Genomic DNA, 20,000 nt, shown 5'->3' on the forward strand with positions numbered 1-20,000 from the left:
AAAATTTGACTTTCCTGAAAAAAAAAGGTCTCAACCAGATTCCTCCTGCAACTGTTGAATCTAGGATGAACCCCCGCAGAAACCTTCAGGCGGCGTTCAGCAGGCAATGGAAAGCCTTTCCGTACTCATATTGCACCATTCATATCTATCTCGCAGGCAATTTCTTGCTTCCTTGCTTGCAAGTCCATTCCAGCTCCTCCTACGCACCGTCTGTCTAGCAGATATCGACGTCTTCCTCTTCTCCTTTCATTCGGCACTACCGAATTATACGGTTTTTCACCAACTTATCTCTCCGTATTCCATATCGCCGAACAATCTGAATACATTCTTGATTCATCCTTTCACCTCTCTCTCTCTCTCCTGACATTCTCTTACATTACTCCATCTCCGTGTTTCTGTTTGATGGAATAACTTGCCTTCCTCTCTCTCTCTCTCTCTCTCTCTCTCTCTCTCTCTCTCTCTCTCTCTCTCTCTCTCTCTCTCTCTCTACTGACATTCACTTACATTGCTACATCTCCGTGCGTGTTTCTGTATGATGGAATAACTTCTGTGTGAAGAAGATACTTTTAGGTATTCAAAGTTTCTCGTTAATAATATTTTCTTACACTTTTTCTGATGTTAATACAGTTAAGTAACCGGAACTAAACCTACTAAACTTTCTAAAAGTATCCGGTACATGAAACGGAATGAAGGATACGGGGTAAATCCATAATTACGAATATTGAATGCCCCATAAGGTGGAACTGAAAATAATGAATTCTAATATTGTTTTTGTTTTTAGGTAACTTTTTCAATTTTATTTAAACGCTTTAACACCTTTCGAGAAAGTATATGCTAAGGCGGTGACCTGAAGAGAGGGTGGGGTGTAGGTTGTGGGGGGAACCAAATATTGGACGTCGTGCGACTCTATGGAAATCTTCGACTGATGTCATCGTAAACATTTAAATGAGATGGACTACATTTGAATCTCTCTCTCTCTCTCTCTCTCTCTCTCTCTCTCTCTCTCTCTCTCTCTCTCTCTCTCTCTCTAACGTAAAGTTTCTCAAGGAATTACAGCCTTGTATGACATACCAAAGAGATGGACCACATTTGAATCTCTCTCTCTCTCTCTCTCTCTCTCTCTCTCTCTCTCTCTCTCTCTCTCTCTCTCTCTAATGTAAAGTCTCCGGGAATTACAACACCGTGTGACATACTAAAGAACTCCCACATAAACAAAGTGTGCTGTGGAAAACAAAGCTTTAAATCGCCCCCAACAAGGAATCTTTACGAACTGCTTTCACTCCGCCAGACCGAGTCAATTATAAAGGTTTCCCTTTTCGCCTCTCCCGAGATATTTGAATTTGTCCTCTGCATCCGATACGAGAAGAGTCAAGGTTTGCCCTCCCATCTGGGTTTTACTTTGCTGTATTTAACCTTTCGCCTCTCCTAAGACAATGAGCGAAAGTTACTGACATATCAAATGGGACTTTGAATGCAGATTTATGATTGAATCATAATATTGGATTTTTTTTTTATGGTGTTGTTTCTTCATTTTTCTTATTATTAGGAAATGATTTAATAAAGGTGGATAAATATTAGAAATCAAGTCCATGTTTGTTCTATGTTAAATGATGGGTGATTTTCCCGGTTGCAATCAATATATCAAACATCTATTAACTGAAGGTATCCCCGGAATCTGTTATTTCTTTAATAGCGTTCAGATACCTTCGGCTGAATATAAGATTACTTTAAGGTTTTTCAGATTTAAGCCAAATTTGTTTGTTTGTGAAGCGTTGTTTTGTATTGGGTATTATGGTATATGAACTCTTGCCATCATTTAAGTCTAGAGCGGTCAATTTCATCATTTCTTACATTTTTCCTCCCTTTTCTCTCTTCTCGCGTTTCTCCATGCACTCTCTTCTTCAATACAAGCCGACCACCATCCCACTTTCATATGCCCTTCTAAGTCGTCCTCTTTTCCTTTTGTACTCATCCACTTTCCATTTTCTCTTTCCTTTGACCTTTCTGTCCCTCCACCCACCTCTTTAACTGTTTCCCTCGTTCGCCTTTCCTTTTCTCTATCTTCTGCCCTTTCTATCTTTCCACTTTTCCAACTATTTCACGCCTCTTTTATCCTGTTTTGATTAATTGTCTTAGCTTATGCAATCATAAGTATACGCGTACCGGGGAATTTATATATGAATGAATAAAGTTTACACTACTGTAGAGGGTTTTTTTTTGTTGTTGTTGTTATTAATGAAGAACACCACGAGCAAAGAAAATGACGGAGGAGAGAGACAGAGAGTGATATAGTTCACGGGGAGAGGGAGGGATGACCAGCCGGAATATTATTACTCGTGGCGTAAATAATCGTCCATAAAAATTAAGTTCATCAAATGGAAGGAATGAATAATTTGCCTGGGGGAGGGGGGGTGGCAGCCCAACCGTGACCCATCAGAATAAGGTTTTGGATGTCGGTGCGTGCGTTGCATGCAGCTTATATCACGGAAGAAGGCAGTAAATTCATTAAATAACCACACGGCGAAGATAAAATGGGGAATATTAACGGATGTGTTATTTTCTTGACGTCGATTCCTCGCAAATAACTGCTTCGTAATTCAGCTCTATAACAGGGTAGGAGATTTATCGTCTCGTACGCGAGTCAGGCCATCAAAAAATGTTGTCAGTTTTTATAAGCATTTATCAATTTGTGCCAAAATGAAGCTCGGTCTCGGTGTGTTTACTTAATGGTCTGGTAGCTCGGGTTCCGTGGGTCGCCCTCTCGTTCTGTTTGTGTCTTGTGTATGTGTGTGTGTGTGTATGTGGCCAATTACGAAGCCCCGTGGGGATTCGTGCGTGTTCTCGTTTTTGGAAGGAACTTTCGCTGCTCTTTTTTTTTCCATATATATCTAGAAATCATTCTCTAATATAGCTTAAATTTGGATTTAGCGTAGTGTAAACTAAAGTACATAGACATTCGCCAATTTGTTGACTGACTTTGATCATTACTGCTTGCTCCTAACACCAAGAATCTGAAGTTCTTTGTTATATGCCTTGTTCTCCGAGTTCTGTAACTAACAGAGTCCTTATTTCAATTTCATCACCTTATGGATTAATATTTTGGCATATGGTTTCATGTAACTGCGGTTTTTTTTTTTTTAAAGGGTAGGAGGTCTCTTAATGTTTACAGCGAATTTTCTCCATGAAAATAATAAGGCAGTAGATCAGAAATAGTAGTTTCATTTGTAAATTATTCAGTCATCTTTTATGACAAAGGAAACCTAGGCAGATATTCCCAGATAATGATTTTGTGTTCCATTCAGATGAGATTCACGTAATTTCTTCTCTACTACAATATGTTAGTTCTGAAGTGTTTTACATTTATTTGCGTGTCAGTAAATAAACACCCTTGGCAAATTTGCCTTTATTTACAAATGAAGCAGTTTATCCTAAAGGGAAATTAACTTTAACGGGTTTCTCTATTACTGGGGAATTCATTATATTTCAGTATTTATCAAAATAACACTGCAACCTTGAGGTTAGTACGCTTGTCATGCCATCGAGAGGTCTACTAGCTTCCGGTTCAATTCCCGAGCGCATTGTATTCATCACCTCTTTTGTTGAACTGGAATGTGAATCAGGTACTTGGTATTTATTCGACTGTCATCGGTCACAAGCATGGATGAGAAGGGATTGGACTCGCAGCTTCATTTCAGAAGACCTGCTGCTGAATAGCAGAAGGCGAGCATATTCTTGAGCCATGAGCTCTCTCTAAGGAGAAATATAGTGATAAATTTCTCTAGACTCTTGTCCATAAATGGGCTGTGGCTCCAGAAGTTGGCCAAGCTTCTATCTTACAGTAAATCTCTAGAGACGAGGTCACTACCCTTCAACTTGGTAGTTTTCTACTACAGTTGACCAGCTGCTAACTCTAGAAAATCACTCCCAGCCCCTTAGCTGGGCATAAGTGATACTAACAGAGTCTGAAGTGACAATTCATAGACTAATTTCACTGTTTTTCAGAATGCGGCATGTAGGAAAAAGAAAAAAAGCTCGATGATTGGGAATGGGAAGTCATAGATAAAGTAGGCACTAAAGAAGGCTGACCTGACTGAGCATGGTAACTGTAGAAGCCTTGTAGTTACGTCCGTTGTGATTAGAAACATTGGCAGAAAAGGTGAAAGGACAGATCGTAGACACTGAGCCTTTCTTTACTTCAAGACCTGATCACAGCTGTAATGTATTGTAAATACTGAGTATGCTTATTCTCAATAGACGAGAAAAAATAAAAACTGGTTTTAGGAAGAACGGGAGTTGCGCGGATCAATTATTAGTGTTAATACGTATTGTGCATGTGCATGGAATTTGCAAATCTCCCCCAGATGGCTTTCGTTGATTACGAAAAGGCACTTGAAAGCGTCTACAGGCCAATATTACGAAAGGCGTTGAGTCACGATGCCATTTCCGGTAATTATGTAAAGCTAATTAAAATTATCCATGGACGAATTAGGTGTCAAATTAATGTTGATGAGGTCTTACAAAGGTAATTTACAGCAAGTAGTGGGGTGCTGCTAGGAAATGTTATTTCACCATTGTTGTTTGCTATTCTCGCGCGTTTAATAATAACGAAAGTGGTCAGAGATGAAAGAAAGGATTTAGACTGGGTTATCGATAGAAACTTGATAGACGATAAAACAAGCAGGTGATAATGTTTTAACCGGAGAAATACGGTAAGATTTACAAAGCTTGTTTCATAGAATGCTTCATTGAGACTCAAATAAAATCTAAGAAAACTGAAATAATGTGGATAGAGTATGCACAAAGGGATGAAGTAACTTTTGAAGGAAAAATGATTAATGAAGTTGAATCTTTCTAAAAATGAACAAACAATCTTTTGAGATAAAAAAGCCTCTTGTCTTGGGACGGGGCTGGGGAGAGTAGGGAATGTAATCTAAGATCCAGGGTAGACAAACGAAGAGGGAAGGTGGTGGTGGTGGGGTGGGGTGGGGTGGGTGGGGGTTGGGGGGGAGGGATAAGGAGTAAGGGTTAAAGACCCAGAAGCGGTTTCCTGTGAATGAAGGAAAATCCAAAAGCGATGAATGTATGTGAGAATCTCGAGGGGGAGCAACTGGCCGAAAGGGGCCTTGCCAAGACGCCCTCTGCATACGGAAGCAGGGACAACGGAAGGGGAGAAAGCCGATAGGGCTAAAGTCCTCGTAGGAGGAGATGAGGGTGAACAAAAGGGTGGGGGGGTTGGGGGGGACCAGCTAGAAACAGATGAATGATGGAAACGCCATGATAGCTCTCGTTGTGCCGAAATACTTCTTTCGTGTGTGTGTGTGTGTTTTTTTTTTTTTTTTTTCTCATTATAAAGTGAGATAGATGACTTACCGAAGGCTTAAAACTTTAAACAGCGTAAAAAACTACTTGTTTACTTACATTGTTCAGGCAATTACTTTCTAAATCTTTGCACCCCCCTCTCTCTCTCTCCCATACAGCTTATTTTAATGGTTAGGGGGGCCTTGGTCCTTATTTGTAGCGTGTGTTTTTCATACAGTTTAGTATGCATACTTTTACACGCAGGAAACTTCAAGTTTCTTGTTATAAAGCTGGGCTTTATTATCCAGATGCTTTAGTAACATACACTATAGCTGGCAATGTTGACAGTGCATAAAAAGGAAGTAAACAAATTTCAAGTGTGTGAAATGATAACATACAAGACCACAGAAAATCACAATTTGTAGATATTTTCATTTTGTGTATCACAAAGTAGTGGTTGGTGTTCCATGTTAATTATTTTTCAACGGTTATGACCGAATTTGTGCCCATGCCATTGCTAGCGCATAAATAATATCTAGGTAATAATTACACTGTATTCGTCGCCATACATAACTTCAGCTTAAAGTGTACTACAAGTCGAGTCTTACCGAGTCGAAATAGCTCAGATTTCATTCGTTACAGCTAAATCCAAGTACAAGCGACAGAAAGGACTATTTATCGAGGATAGCCGGGTATTTCGGCATACTTAATTAAAGACGGGGCAGTCTCGGCCTCTACTGAAACAAGTCCCCTACGAAGGTCGCCAACTACCGGACCAAAATACCAAAATGCTTCCTCGGTGGACCGGCCCGAACAAATCACGAGAGATGTCGATAGAGTAATGGAAAAGCAGAAAATAGAGAGAAGGTGAGGGTAAAGTAGGAGATTGGAAATATGATGAATTAGGTGTAAGAAGTTTGGGCATGAGAAATTGGAAAGTGGTGGGAAGAAGCAGCTGGGAGATAAAACAGCATCCGGGCTGAGGATGGAGGGGGGAGGTCCCTGGAGGGGGAGAGAGAGGAAGGGGGTTAAAGGTAACGTGAGGGAATAAAATGAAAATCTTTGTTTTTCGGTCATTATGAATTGTGTATGTGTATGATCTAAGGGAAGGGTTAGGAAGATGTAGCATTGAATGTTGATCTGGACCTGGCGTGAGAACTTGAATCATATAAATCATAAACCAAAACCTATTTTGGTGCAATTTATCAAAGATATCGTGGGAAAGATAGACGGATATCCATGTTATCTAGATACTAAATAAAGCTTTATAAAGCATATTGTTAGATAATGTCAGCAAGAAAAATGTCCGTAGGGTGTTGTTTTGGTCACTCGCTACTATGTTCCTCTTGATTCTGTTGCCAACTGAGAACTGATAAACAAGGTGGATGAAAGAATTATAACGAGATGAGGAGAGATACGATACAGAGTTCACTGACCGAGAAATTTAATTAAAATAGGCTTAATTGCCATCTTCGTTCGTGGATTACTGGTTTTGTTGCGGGAGCTGATCCAGATAGATATTATATATTCGTCTGTGCATATGAGCAATGAGCATCAACCATTTGCTATTTTGTATTCATTGGTTTCACAGGATGATTATGGTATTTTAGTAACGGTCAGTGTTCTCGTGTTCGATTCCAGAAGTGGTCTCTTTGTGGTAAATATGGTCATCAGTTGCTACCGAATTTGGTCTTCCATTTAGTCTTCCATTTATCAGAGGAGGAAAAAGTTATTCATGCATAATTTAGCATCATTAGTTACATAGAAGCATTGCTGAGTACCATTATGTGTTGACATACTTAAATACTTGACTGGATGCAAAGTTACTGAAGTTTTGTAAGTCCTTCCATGAACTTTTATTTCCTTCATTTCTTTATTCCTCTTTGGAAATTATTCCAGAACAAAATTACTCTTTCTTGGTTTTTAAGATGACAGGAGTTTTACGCGTTGAAACCTATACAGAATTCATTACTATAATCATAGTGTGTAGTCATTTGCATTCTGCTGAACTAGAATTAAAACTGATAGGTTAATATGGCTGCCAAAAGTCAGTTGCAGCTTTGCCGAAGCGCAAACTGCAGTGATCACTAAAATTAAGACGTTGCAGACTTTGCATCTATTGTGACTCGGATGCTGAAATTAACCGGAGGAGGACCTGATAGATCCTATTCAAATCTAGATGAATGCAAATAGAACGTCGCGGGAGGAAGCAATATGCGAGAGGAGAGAAACTGGGGGACGGAGAAGACGGCAACGAATTGGATGGAATTCCAAAGGAAGAATTATTGTAATTTCTCGTCTCAAATTTATGGTCTGGCCAAAGAGATTCATCAGAGATACGTCCATGAAAGAGGAGGAGTCGGGGAGAGGGGATGGTGGGGGAAGTAGAGGGGTTTTCGGGCCGGGGGGGTTGGGGGTTGGAAAGGAGGTTACTGTGATGTGTGCCGAAATTGCAAAAGTAATTCGCCTTGATTCATGAGTCGTGGCTTCACACACACAAACACGCACACACACAAGACTTATCGTGCGCACATATCTGCTTATTGTAGGTTAGCCTTCTACTATCATAATTGAATCATAAAATCATATTTACCTTCTACAGCAAGAACCGCGGTCTCCGAGTAGTCGTCTTGATGCTAAAGGAGATATATGTATGTGTATGTGTGTGTGTGTGTGTGTATATATATATATATATATATATATATATATATATATATATATATATATATATATACACACAAAAATACCTTCATCCCCGGTGAACCTATGTGTCGTCTGCAAAAGTATAAGATTATAATATAAATGAAGATAATAGTATTGATACTAACAGCAGCTGTAGTTATAGCTAGTAGCAGTATAGTCTCCGGTAGAACAAAGATTTTAGTTTATCTGTTCAAAACAAAATTTAAGCTAATATCCTAGATGTTATTTCATTATAACCTTTTGCATAAAATCACCATTATGTGAAGTATTTTTAATCAGTATTTCGTTATGACCATTTGTTGTTTTATTATTATGTTTTCATTGTTGTTGCTGTGAATGTTTAATTCTGAAGAACAGCTATACACTTTCACACACTCAGTATATTTGTATTGTTTTTATGTAAAAAAGGGGGTCAAGTATTACAGAGAGAGAGAGAGAAGAGAGAGGAGAAGATGAGAGAGAGAGAGAGAGAGAGAGAGAGGGTGGGTGGTTGAGGTGAAATAATAGGAAAAAAGAAATAAACCTAATATAAGATGACGTTGTGAAATAGCAAGAGCTAGTCTCCACACTCATAGATCACTTATTCACAGAGAGAGAGAGAGAGAGAGAGAGAGAGAGAGAGAGAGAGAGAGAGAGAGAGAGGGCGTTAAATAAGAAGAAAAAATAGATAAAACAAATATAAGGTGAGAGAAATAGCACACTCACAGATCACTTATTCAGAGAGAGAGAGAGAGAGAGAGAGAGAGAGAGAGAGAGAGAGAGATAATTCGAGGAAAATGGGCCTCCAAGTTGCTAAAGATGCATTCCGTTGTTTGAGGATACGCTTCCGATGGAATTTGATAATTGATGGCGAGCGAAAAAAACCGGTTTACGTTACCTTCACATGTCAGCTTATATTAAGTTCTGCGTGCTCCTCGGTTCCCTTTGTGACTTTATGTTCATCATTTCATTTCTTCATTTTATTTTTATTTTCAACTCATTGCTTCAAGTAAATAGTAAAAAAAAAATTGCAGAATCTTAAATTAGCTTTACTTTATGTTAAACTTATTACGAAATTGTTTCTCCTTTACACAAGTTTTAGTTATTGATTCGTGCTCAGTTTGTTACCATGTTTAATTGGTAAAGGTATGTTGATTTAGATAAGTAGATTAATTAGTAATATATCTTAGTTATGATTGTTTACTATTTATATTTTCTGAATGTTATAGTTTATTTTGCTTGATTTTTTCTCTACAGAATTTTGTGTATTTGTTTCGCAATGTTCATAGCATACAATGTAAAAAAAAAAAAAACTTGTACATTGAGCATTCATAATTGCAGAGTGCAGTAGCTCTCCAGAGCTGATTTCAAAACTGGTCATTTTCGCTCTCTCACTTTTTTTTTTATTTGTACCCCCAACCCCATGCCCCAATTCCAACATAGAACAAGAACAGTTGACTAACAACCAACTACAACATTACCGGAGAGAGAGAGAGAGAGAGAGAGAGAGAGAGAGAGAGAGAGAGAGAGAGAGAGATTCCAATTCCTAAGGGATCTGTTTCATAGTCAAAATTTTTTTTTTTTATTTCAAATTTTTTTTTAATATAAACTCAAATTTTATCCAAGTCAGAATTTTATCCAAGTCAGAAGCATTAATGATGAGTCAGGACGAGACCCTTTTTCTCCCTTTTTCTCTTTTTAAAAAGTGATAAAGAGAAAAATGGAGTCGGAACCGTTTGCTGTTTTCTGTATTATATGATTGGCGTGGAAATTTAGTTAATGGAGGCATCTGTCACATACTGCAAGCCCGCTTTGTTTACGTCCATATGCTTATTAATAAGTCCGTTTGGTGATGAAGAAGAGCACTTCCCCCAACCCTTCCTCTTCCCCCACCCACACCTCCTACCCCTTCTCCTCCCCCACACCCCCAACTGATCGTTCTTTTTCCAGCGACGAAACGTTTCGCGAGGGGAAACTCGCGTTCGAACGTTGAACGCTACTACAGACATTTTTGAGGGACAAGAGCGGTTCAGTTGTTTTTCACATGTTCACGGGGGTCGGGGGAGGGGGGTGATGGCAAACAACTCCCCGTAAGAGCGAAAGATAGCGTAATACGGAAAGAAAAGGAAAACTAATATTGGTCGCCATTACTTGCGGGAGATTTATGTTTTGGCTCCATTAAAACTATATAATGCGAACTTTATAGCCTGGACACCGCAAGCCTCAAGGAAAGAAGCGCCGGCGATAAAGCATTCTAAGCCTTCGCGCCACCCGTTAATAGTGGTCAGATTTCATTAACAGACTGAAAACAAAATTAAAATAAAAAGGAGAGCAGCTCCATCGCACTATTTGCCCTGCGGCCGGGGCGCTTAGAGGCCAGAATCGGGGTTCGCGGCGACCGGAGTCGGTCGTAACCCCGGTACGAACGCCGTAACTCCCCTCGCTACGAATAAGTTTCCTATAATATATGTGCGATATTAACGTTCGCTATAAGCAGAGGTCGGACTAAGGAATTTCACTGTAAGAGAGGCAGAGTTAGTGCGGCAGGAAAGTGGGGAGGGAAAGTTAGGAGGAGGTAAAGATGACGCATGCGGCACTGAGACTTATGGCCCGCAGGGACAAAAGAACCGCTGAGTTACGACGACTTACGAAGAAAATGGAGAAGGACGTAACTCTGGCCGAGAGAGAAAATGGGAAATATTGCCGCAGATTGGTAAGATGTTTTCCTGTTTGTTCCTATTTCTTCCCATTTTACGGATTCCGACTTTTTTTTTTTCTTATTTTATATTCCGTCGCGTATACACATCCCACACACGCGCGCGCACTAACACGCGCACGGACCTAACACGTCAGTAGGCCGCAGTATATTTAATTAGCAGGCCTAAGTTGGCTACCTTCCAGATCATCTGATTCGGGGAGAAGAGACTAGGCTACGAAAAAAGCGTAATCTAGGTCAGTGGACGGCCCAGATATCCGATATGTACGTACTGACGTACGCACTAAATCTTGGCTATTTACAGTGACGTCATTTCTGTGAAGTTATATTAAAGGTTAATCAATATACTCGCAGGTTCATTTGCCTTCTGGCTTTTGTTTTGCGTAAATTGTAGAGGATAGTTAGTTTCTGATCCTGAACCTCATATACCTGTCAGTTTATTTTCTTTCTAAGCTATGCGTATATTGGGAAATATAAGGTTCTGATTTCGTATATATATTTATTTATATATCGTGTAGATATAACAGATATATATATATAATATATTATATATATATATATATATATACATATATATAATATATATATATATATATATATCATATATATTTATCTATACACACACACATATATATGTATATATATATATATAATATATATATATATATATATATATATATATATATATATATATATATATATGTGTGTGTGTGTGTGTGTGTGTGAGAGAGAGATAGAGAGAAAGAGACTTACGTCTATATAAATATATTCTTGTCAGTAAGTGACGAACATTTAACTTATTATTCCTTGTTGAATACTTCTGGATCAACATCCTTGATAATGAAGGAGGGATAAATCATCTATACTGTTGTCGAGAGAGAGAGAGAGAGAGAGAGAGAGAGAAAAGGGGGAGAGATCAGGAGAAGTGCGTACTTTGCTGACAGGAGTTTGTTGGTAGGTAGAGATAGGAGGAGGGGGGGGATGGGGGTTGGCATCAGGATGATGGACGGGGGGAGGGGGTAGGAGGCTGGGATAGGAGGGAGAAGGGGTAGGGGTGGAGGAAGGGTCTCACGGAATGATAGCACAGAAAGTGCCAGATAAAGTTTGAAGTAAAAGCCTCACCCCTCACCCCCGAGAGAGAGAGAGAGAAAGAGAGAGAGAGAGAGAGAGAGAGAGACGGAGGAGAAAGGAAAGAGTTACGAGAAGATAAAGGTGAAGAATAGGGACCGCTAAATCATAGGTGTAAAGGAGCAAGATGAGAATTATTGCTTGAGAAGCGATCAATCGCTGCCGAGAGATGGAGATAATGGGTGGTGGGGGTCACTGTCATCCCCCCACCCCACCCCTCCCCCTCGGCCCTGGTTCCTTTGTCAGCCGACTTCGCTTGATGGTGGCGGCCTGATAGTGATTGTAATGATAGTTGCCGGCTATGGTGGTGATGATGGTGAGATAAGGCCGGGAGTGATCGCGGTTGTTGTTTTTCCTATGGTGACTTTGAAATAACGAAAGAACAATTCTTTTCTATTATATAACCATTTACGTATTTTTTTCTCATTAATATTAGCTTTTTTGTAGTAATATATTATTATTCGCATTTGCACGAATGAATTGTTTAAAGTCGCTGCAGACGTATTTGGAGAATTTTGCATCTTACTATATATATATATATATATATATATATATATATATATATATATATATATATATATATATCTATATACATATATATATATACACATATACATATATATATATATATATATATATATATATATATATATACATATATATATATATATATAGATATGTGTGTGTGTGTGTGTGTATGTGTGTGTGTACGTGAATTTGGTCAGCTCCATTACATATAGCTTAATTGAACTCTACGGAGGTGAATTTCAATTCCAAATGATAATGAATATACAAAGTTAGCGACTGTTAACTTGGTAAGGTTTTATTTCAAGTATAATTTGACACTTAGGGCCACACGCTTTATTGTAATGTTTATTGAATGAAATCACAAGAAGAAAATTACATTTCCATACTTTTCATACTTGCAAATTCATTGAAACGCAATTTTTTTCAAAGCTTTCTTTCTTCTGGGTCATATTTACTACAAGTGATAAGATATTTAATGTATATTAAATTAGTTTATGGAATCATTCAACGTTGTTGACCTTCATCTTAACTGTTATATCACAGCAGTTCTAAGATACTTTGACGTTCTAAATATGTTCCCAGTCTGAAATACCTGCGGAATTGATGTGCGAATACATAGAATTCGTCTTATAAATACTGTTAAATTACATTATGTTTTTTTTTACCCGTGTAAACCGTTGCAAACTGAAGTGTTTTATTCATAACTATGTTCTGCATATTAGTTGATTTTTTTTCTTCAGTGTAATAGTTTTTATTTTGTCAAAATAGAAAAAGCTTTGATTTTATAGCTGTTTTCAGGTTCTGGAACTTGAAGATTATGACGCTCGATTCCCTGGAATCTTGACGGTCAATTCAGTAGCTTTTTGCCTTGCTCCAGGGATGACATCAATTATAAAGACATTACGCCAATTATGAAATATCTTTTTTTCTTTCTTACATCAGTATTGATAAGGGAGAAAGCGCTAGCTATAGTAGATTCACATCAACCTTACATTTGATGTCTAGGACCGCCCCTTACGACGCTCCTGATTGGCTGTTGACAAGCCAGTCGCAGGGCTGGAAACTTTCAGTCTCTCGAGCTAGTTCACATAGGCAGGATGTATGTTCCACCTCTTTTGAAAGACGTGTCCCTCAGTAAGGGTGGAACATACATCCTGCCCATGTGAACTCTCGAGAGAGACTGAGAGTTTCCAGCCTTGTGATTGGCTTATCAACAGCCAATCAGGAGCGTCGTCAGGGATGGCCTAGACATCAAGTGCTCGGTTGATGTGAATCTACTATAGTATTTAGTGTGTAACGCAAGACAAATTGATTTGTATTAATGTTTCCTTTTTGGTTTCTATAAGATTCGCGGCCTGATAAACCGTACAAAATGTAACGATCTAGGAATTATATTAAGTAATTATAGAGACATTATGCAATTGTGAAATACTATTTTTTTCTGTCTCCTGGCAGTATTGGTAGGATACACAAAATTGATTTTGTACAATGTACCTCTTTCATTTCTACAAAATTATTTAGTATTTTTTACCGCTTCTATTTCTATAAAATTCACTGCCTGGCAAACCGTAGATGATTTGGCGTTCTCTGTCTCTCTCGATTTTTTGTGTGTAATTAATCCCAAAGGAAATAAGAACATTTTTTCCCATAGTTTGATGCCATTAATTATAAACGAGACCAACTGATTTCAAAGATGAGAAGAAAGATAGGAGTAATAATGTAGTCCTGTTTGGAGTGCTTTCTCCCCCCACCCCCACGTCTTTTTTTTTTTTTTTTTTTTTTTTTTTAAGCAATAATGCCACTAGACCTCTTTCTCACCGCAGGGTTCCCACTGAGTCTCAGCGCCTGTGGAAAGTAGTAGACCCGGTTGCGTATACCAGTCAGGCGGTTTGTATGGGGAGGAAGAACTGGTTTGTGGACTGAGAATTGCGTCCTTCTCTTCGGCAAAAACTCTGAAGAAAAGAAGGCAGAGAGAACCGGTTCAGGTACACTACCACTACACTCCCACTACCCACCCCTATTACCTCTGCTTAACCACTACTACTACTACTACTACTACTACTGCTTGTGACAGTACTACTACTAGCTGACTTCTCTAACTCCTGTCGTCAGCACTGAGAGAAAGAGAGAGAGAAAGAGGTCCAAAATGACTGACTGGGAGAACAAGGAGGTAAGCTATTTTCAAGTTGGAATGATCTTCTTATCTTTTTGAGGTTTTATCTTTGCTCTTGGTGTCATTTTTTGCAGCTATCATTTTTTTTTTTTTTTTTTTTTTGACGGAGTCAAGTAAAGTTGTTTAGGGCATGACAAAATTTTATTTATTTATTTATTTATTGTAGTCATGTTTCGTAGATGTGTTTGCATTTGCATTGGGAGAAAACCGTAAATTTTTGGATTGGAAATAATTGTGAAAGATATTGTATTACTAATAGTGTGTGTGTGTGTGTGTGTGTGAGAGAGAGAGAGAGAGAGAGAGAATAATCCTGTGCAAGATGTCTACTTTAGAAATTTGTTTGTCATGATGCCATCCATATATTGCTCTCCCCTTCGAAGTAACTATACTAGTTTCCTCATATATTACCAATGACACCATGAGACTCCTCGTTTATATCCCACCGGGGCTAATACCCTTAAATAACCTTTAAATGAGGTATAATCTTGACCCCATCACCCAGGGAATTCTCACTTTGATTTGTTTTATTATCCAGTACAGTTTGCCTATTTTTGTGCTACTGGAGGATACAATCTTAATTTTCTAGAGGATACAATGTTAATTTTCTGTGAGAAATATTGTAAGATTTTGATAATATTAATTTCTCTCACTTTACAGAAGTTAAATAGTAATATTGTTAGATATATAGTGATAGAGAACGCGTGTGTTTGTAGCTGTAGAGAGAGAGAGAGAGAAATCGATAACGGCGCACATATTAGTGGGGGCCAGAAAAGGACAAAAAAAGAAAAGAAAAAAAAAAGAGCCCTAATGTGAACTGAATGACGTAGAGGAAGGGAAGAAGCGAAGGAAGAGAATTCTGAGAAAGAAGAAGTGGCACTCTGGATGGAAGGGGGCGGGACGGGGAGAAGGGGGGGTGTGAGGTTGGGGGAGTAGATAGCCTAGAGAGGAGAGGAGGAAGAGATAAGCGATTAATGACTCAGAATTCTGGAGTGAGGAAAAAATAGTAGAGCGATGCCAATTCAAGATGTGAAAGTTATATATATATATATATATATATATATATATATATATATATATATATATATATATATACTATATATATATATATATATACTATATATATATATATATATATATATATATATATATATATATATATATATATATATATATATATATATATTTATATGTGTTTGTGTGTGTGTCTTTGTTTGTTTGTTTTATGGGCAAACTCACCTTCGAAACTGACATATTTTAGGGAATCAATTATGGTAATTTGAAAGATAAAAATAGTCTTCACACTGAATGCTTTACAAAATAAAGCCTTGGCACATAAATGTCAAATGCATTTTGAAGTTAATAAGAAAACGAAGGCGGGAAACCATAAGTGTCTGCTCAGTTTAATTACGATGCATCAAAATATTATTCATCTACAAATGTCATGAAAAATAAACTTATGCGAAAAATAAACTTATGCAAATGGATACTCATAACTGTGTTTTGGGAATGGGAAGAAATGATTTTACTTTCTTGAATACAAGAATAGCAGTGCATCTGGTTCAAGTATAGTCATTTAATTAACAATTGATCATAAAATCTGTACGGCTTAATGGCGTCGTCCATTGGGACAGTGCATTACGTACAGATCTCGCTCAAATATAGTAATTTAATTGACAATTAATCATGAAATCTGTACGGGTTTAATGGCGTCGTCCATTGGGACAGTGCATTAACGTACAGAGGAACACAGAAAGTGGGAAGTCATACAGACACACACACACACACACACCAGGACCGGAAGAAAACGAAGGGAAAGCCCGGGGGATTAACGGGATATACAGCGTATATCTATCTTCGCCATAAATTTGCCGCAAGGTAATATTACAACGCACATTGAAAGCGCATGACAGTGGTTTGCCAGTCGGAAACGCTTTATCTGCTTGGGGGCCAAGCTCCGGAAATGCTTTACGGCTGCTGATGTCCATTGCCTGCATTTTCCAGTGAACTCTTACGCCCGCCCTCTCTCTCTCTCTCTCTCTCTCTCTCTCTCTCTCTCTCTCTCTCTCTAGGGAAAATATTAAATTACTTGTTGCTGCTGATTTTTTGCGAGGTGAATTAGTAGTCACTTTGAATTTCAGTCGAGGTGAACTTAGCTGTATATGTGTGTGTACGTGTGTGTGTTATGTATTGTCCTTATGTTGGTGGTGTTTTTAGTGAGTTAAATCAATAGGTAATTTGAATTTCATTCGAGGTGATCTCTGCTTGTGTTGTGTGTGTGTGTTACGTATGTTCCGCTGGATTATCTCTTACCCTAGATACAGCTGGTCTCCTGGGTAAGGCATTGAAAGGGAGGAGGAGGTAAGGCAGAGGCTGAAGCGATGGAGAAAGGAGAAAGGTGTAGCTTGCGATCAATTGTGTGAATTATTTGCCCCCATACAGACTATAATGGCCCACACAGAAAAAGGGTGGAGCACTGGAAGTAGGGTAGAAAGAGAGTCTGTCAGGAAGGTAGAAAAAGAGTATGATAATAGGTCGTAAAATGAGAGAGAGCTCTGGCTGCCATATTCTACCTTGAAGAAAAAGAGAGGGGGGGAGGGGGTAAAAAAAATATCCTATGGCCTATAATGGATCTGTAGACGATCTGATGAAAACGTTAATGGCTGAGGCGAAAGGTGGAACTGGGAACGGGGGTAGGGGGTGTGGTGGTGTTGGAGAGGGGAGAGGGGGAATTTATATGTATTCTATGCGGTCGAATGAGTTCGCGCATTCCGATATATGATGGGGTTGGGGGGGGTGGGGGGCAATAGCCCCTCGAGTTCCAAAGTATTAGAATCAAGTTATTACACATGCACTTTCCTCCAGGTATATATATATTTTTTTATGAACGAACTGATGCTTATTGAGGGAAAATATGGTAGAAAAATTAACATTTTATTGCCTGGAAGGCAAAGATCTCGTAGTAGTGATGCCATGATTCGTGGGCCCAGTGCCAGAAAGCCCAAGGAGAGGAATTGTGGAAAATGGGGCGTTGGGGGGGGGGGGGGGGGAGTTGGGTGGTAGGGTGAGGCGGTTTTGACTCTGCCAACGGGTGCCAAGAAGTTGTCAGGGGGTGGAAAGGTTGGAAGGGGTTGGGGGGTTGGAATGCTTTGTAGGTCGTAGGGTGGAATTAAAGGAACCTTAGGAGAAGTGCTGGAAAAAGGAGGTAAAGTGGCGAAGGTATACAGTCATTTCAAATGAAAGTGAAATACCTCGAGGGATGATAGACGAGTTGAATTTTGATAAAAGGAATGAGAATGAAAGGATCCATAAAGAATTATGAAAGTCAAAAAGGAGTAAGGAATGATGTTTATTTCAGTGATGAATCCCCAGTTCTGTTGTGGTTAGAAAACAAGTAAACTAGGATTAGATATGAAATGGCAATACCCTAACGAGAGAGAGAGAGAGAGAGAGAGAGAGAGAGAGAGAGAGAGAGAATATGAGTGTGTGTGTGTGTGTGTAGGGGGATGAGAGAAAAGAGGAAATATATTGCAGATCCCTGGGATGGGGATTGGTGTATAGGGAGTGGAAGGGTGGTTAAGGGAATGGCTGGCTATATCGGTAGTGGTAGTAGAGGTAGTGGTGGATGGTGGGAGAGATGGGGGGGGAGGGGGGGGGACCAGACTGGAGTAATGTTGCCAAACAAAATTCCACCCTAAATCTTCTCTAATTACCGTAACGTGTATAGCAATACGATTTATATTATTTTTAAAGAAACTTTTGGGAGGAAAAACAACTAAATCCCCGTGTTACAATTCGGCGGAAGGGACGGCGATCATAACATCTTTGTCTCCATAGAGTAGAGAAAGAAAGTTCGCCCTAGTTTACGGCCTCGAGCGAAGGGTGGGTAGGTAGGTAATCTGTATCGAATAGTCAAGCCACCAAAGGTGATATCGTACGTATGCCAACGCCGTGGAAGATTGTTTTGGTTTTCAAAAACCGAATGGGTGTTGATCGGTTGGCGCGCGTTTTCGATACCCAAAGTTCCCGCGGAAAGGGAAAAATACTATCAGAGCAGGGTGTCGACCCGTTTTCCTCATGAGAGAGAGAGAGAGAGAGAGAGAGAGAGAGAGAGAGTGTGTGTAAAATAGCTTCCTTTCCCTTTGCGGTACCCCGCCCCCCCCTTCACCCTCCACCCCCCAAACACACACAAAAGTTATCGCTTCTTTCCACGTCTTCTCGAGGGAGTCGTCGATAAAGAAGGCCGCCATAGGCCGAGCGTTGTTGCGGTCGGCCCATCCAGCATCTTGAGTGACTGGAAGGGGAGGGGGGGAGGGGAGAGGGTTGTTTCAACGCCTTGCACAACATCTTCTCCAGGTTGTTGTTGTTGTACGTGTGTGTGCGTGTGTGGGTCCTCTCTCGTTATCGTCACTCTCCACCATGGCTTTTTACAAGTAGCGTGTGCCCTCTGGATGTACGGAGTAGCGACATGATTTTGTGACAGGAGAGCAGGTAGGCCTCATGTCAGCGACATGACTTTTTTTTTTTGACGAGCATGTAGGCTTCATGTTAGCGACATGATTTTTTTGACGAGCATGTAAACCTCATGTCAGCGACATGATTGTTTTGACAAGAGCATGTAGGCTTCATGGCTTCATGTTTGATAAGAGCATGTAAGCCTCATGTCAGCGACATGATTTTTTTTTGACGAGCATATAGGCTTCATGTTAGCGAGATGATTTTTTTTTTTTTTTGACAAGCATGTAAGCCTCATGTTAGCGACATATTTTGACAAGAGCATGTAGGCTTCATGTTAGCGACATGATTTTTTTTTTTTTTTTTTTTTTTTTTTTTTTTTTTTTTTTTTTACAAGAGCATGTCAACGACATGATTTTTTTTGACAAGAGCATGTAGGCTTCAAGTTAACGATATGATCTTGTGATAGTGTAGCGGATAGGCTTCATGCTGGTGTATGTTGGCGTGTGTTAAATATAAAGACAGAGACAACTCAAAGTTTCTTTGAAATACGATATTACGCATCGCTGAGGATATGACTTCATATTAAAAAAAAATACCGTGCATGCATTTTTAGGACATATCAACTTCCGTTGTTTGTTGTATTTCAAAATAGATTTTATTTATGTCTGTTTTTGGCATCATTTCAGTATTAGTAATCACCAGGTGATTCACAATTTCGCTGTATGCATATGTCATTCACCCTAACCTAGAAGGTTGTGGGTGGGGGGGTTTATGCCCCCGCCTCCTTGTCACCACCCCCCATACCGAACCTTGATAAGCATCTTGTACAAAGACACCTTTGGCGCAGTGCTTCCTCGCTGTACAGGTTTTTTGTGCCACCCGTGGGAAATGTGGCTATTTCCTCCTCAACAAATAATGCTTTTTTTTTTTTCTGCCATTCATTCCTCCCCGATATTATTGTCTTGTTTTCATATTTTATTGCGCATGTTTGTGAAATTTACGATACTTTAATATCACGGG

At 39.3% G+C, this 20,000-nt stretch overlaps 1 protein-coding gene across 2 annotated transcripts in view; it reads left to right on the top strand.

Annotated features, from left to right (window-relative positions):
- LOC135222961 (homeotic protein ultrabithorax-like) overlaps positions 1-20,000 on the top strand; it is a 1,489,261-nt gene that overhangs the window by 382,284 nt on the left and 1,086,977 nt on the right. For both annotated transcript variants that reach the window (XM_064261439.1, XM_064261433.1), the window contains one exon: positions 14,176-14,522. In XM_064261439.1, the coding sequence (XP_064117509.1) occupies positions 14,499-14,522 (24 nt within the window). In that variant the 5' untranslated portion in view covers positions 14,176-14,498. The remainder of the gene's footprint in view (positions 1-14,175; positions 14,523-20,000) is intronic.

This window comes from Macrobrachium nipponense, chromosome 8, assembly GCF_015104395.2.
Source record: "Macrobrachium nipponense isolate FS-2020 chromosome 8, ASM1510439v2, whole genome shotgun sequence".
NCBI lineage: Eukaryota > Metazoa > Arthropoda > Malacostraca > Decapoda > Palaemonidae > Macrobrachium > Macrobrachium nipponense.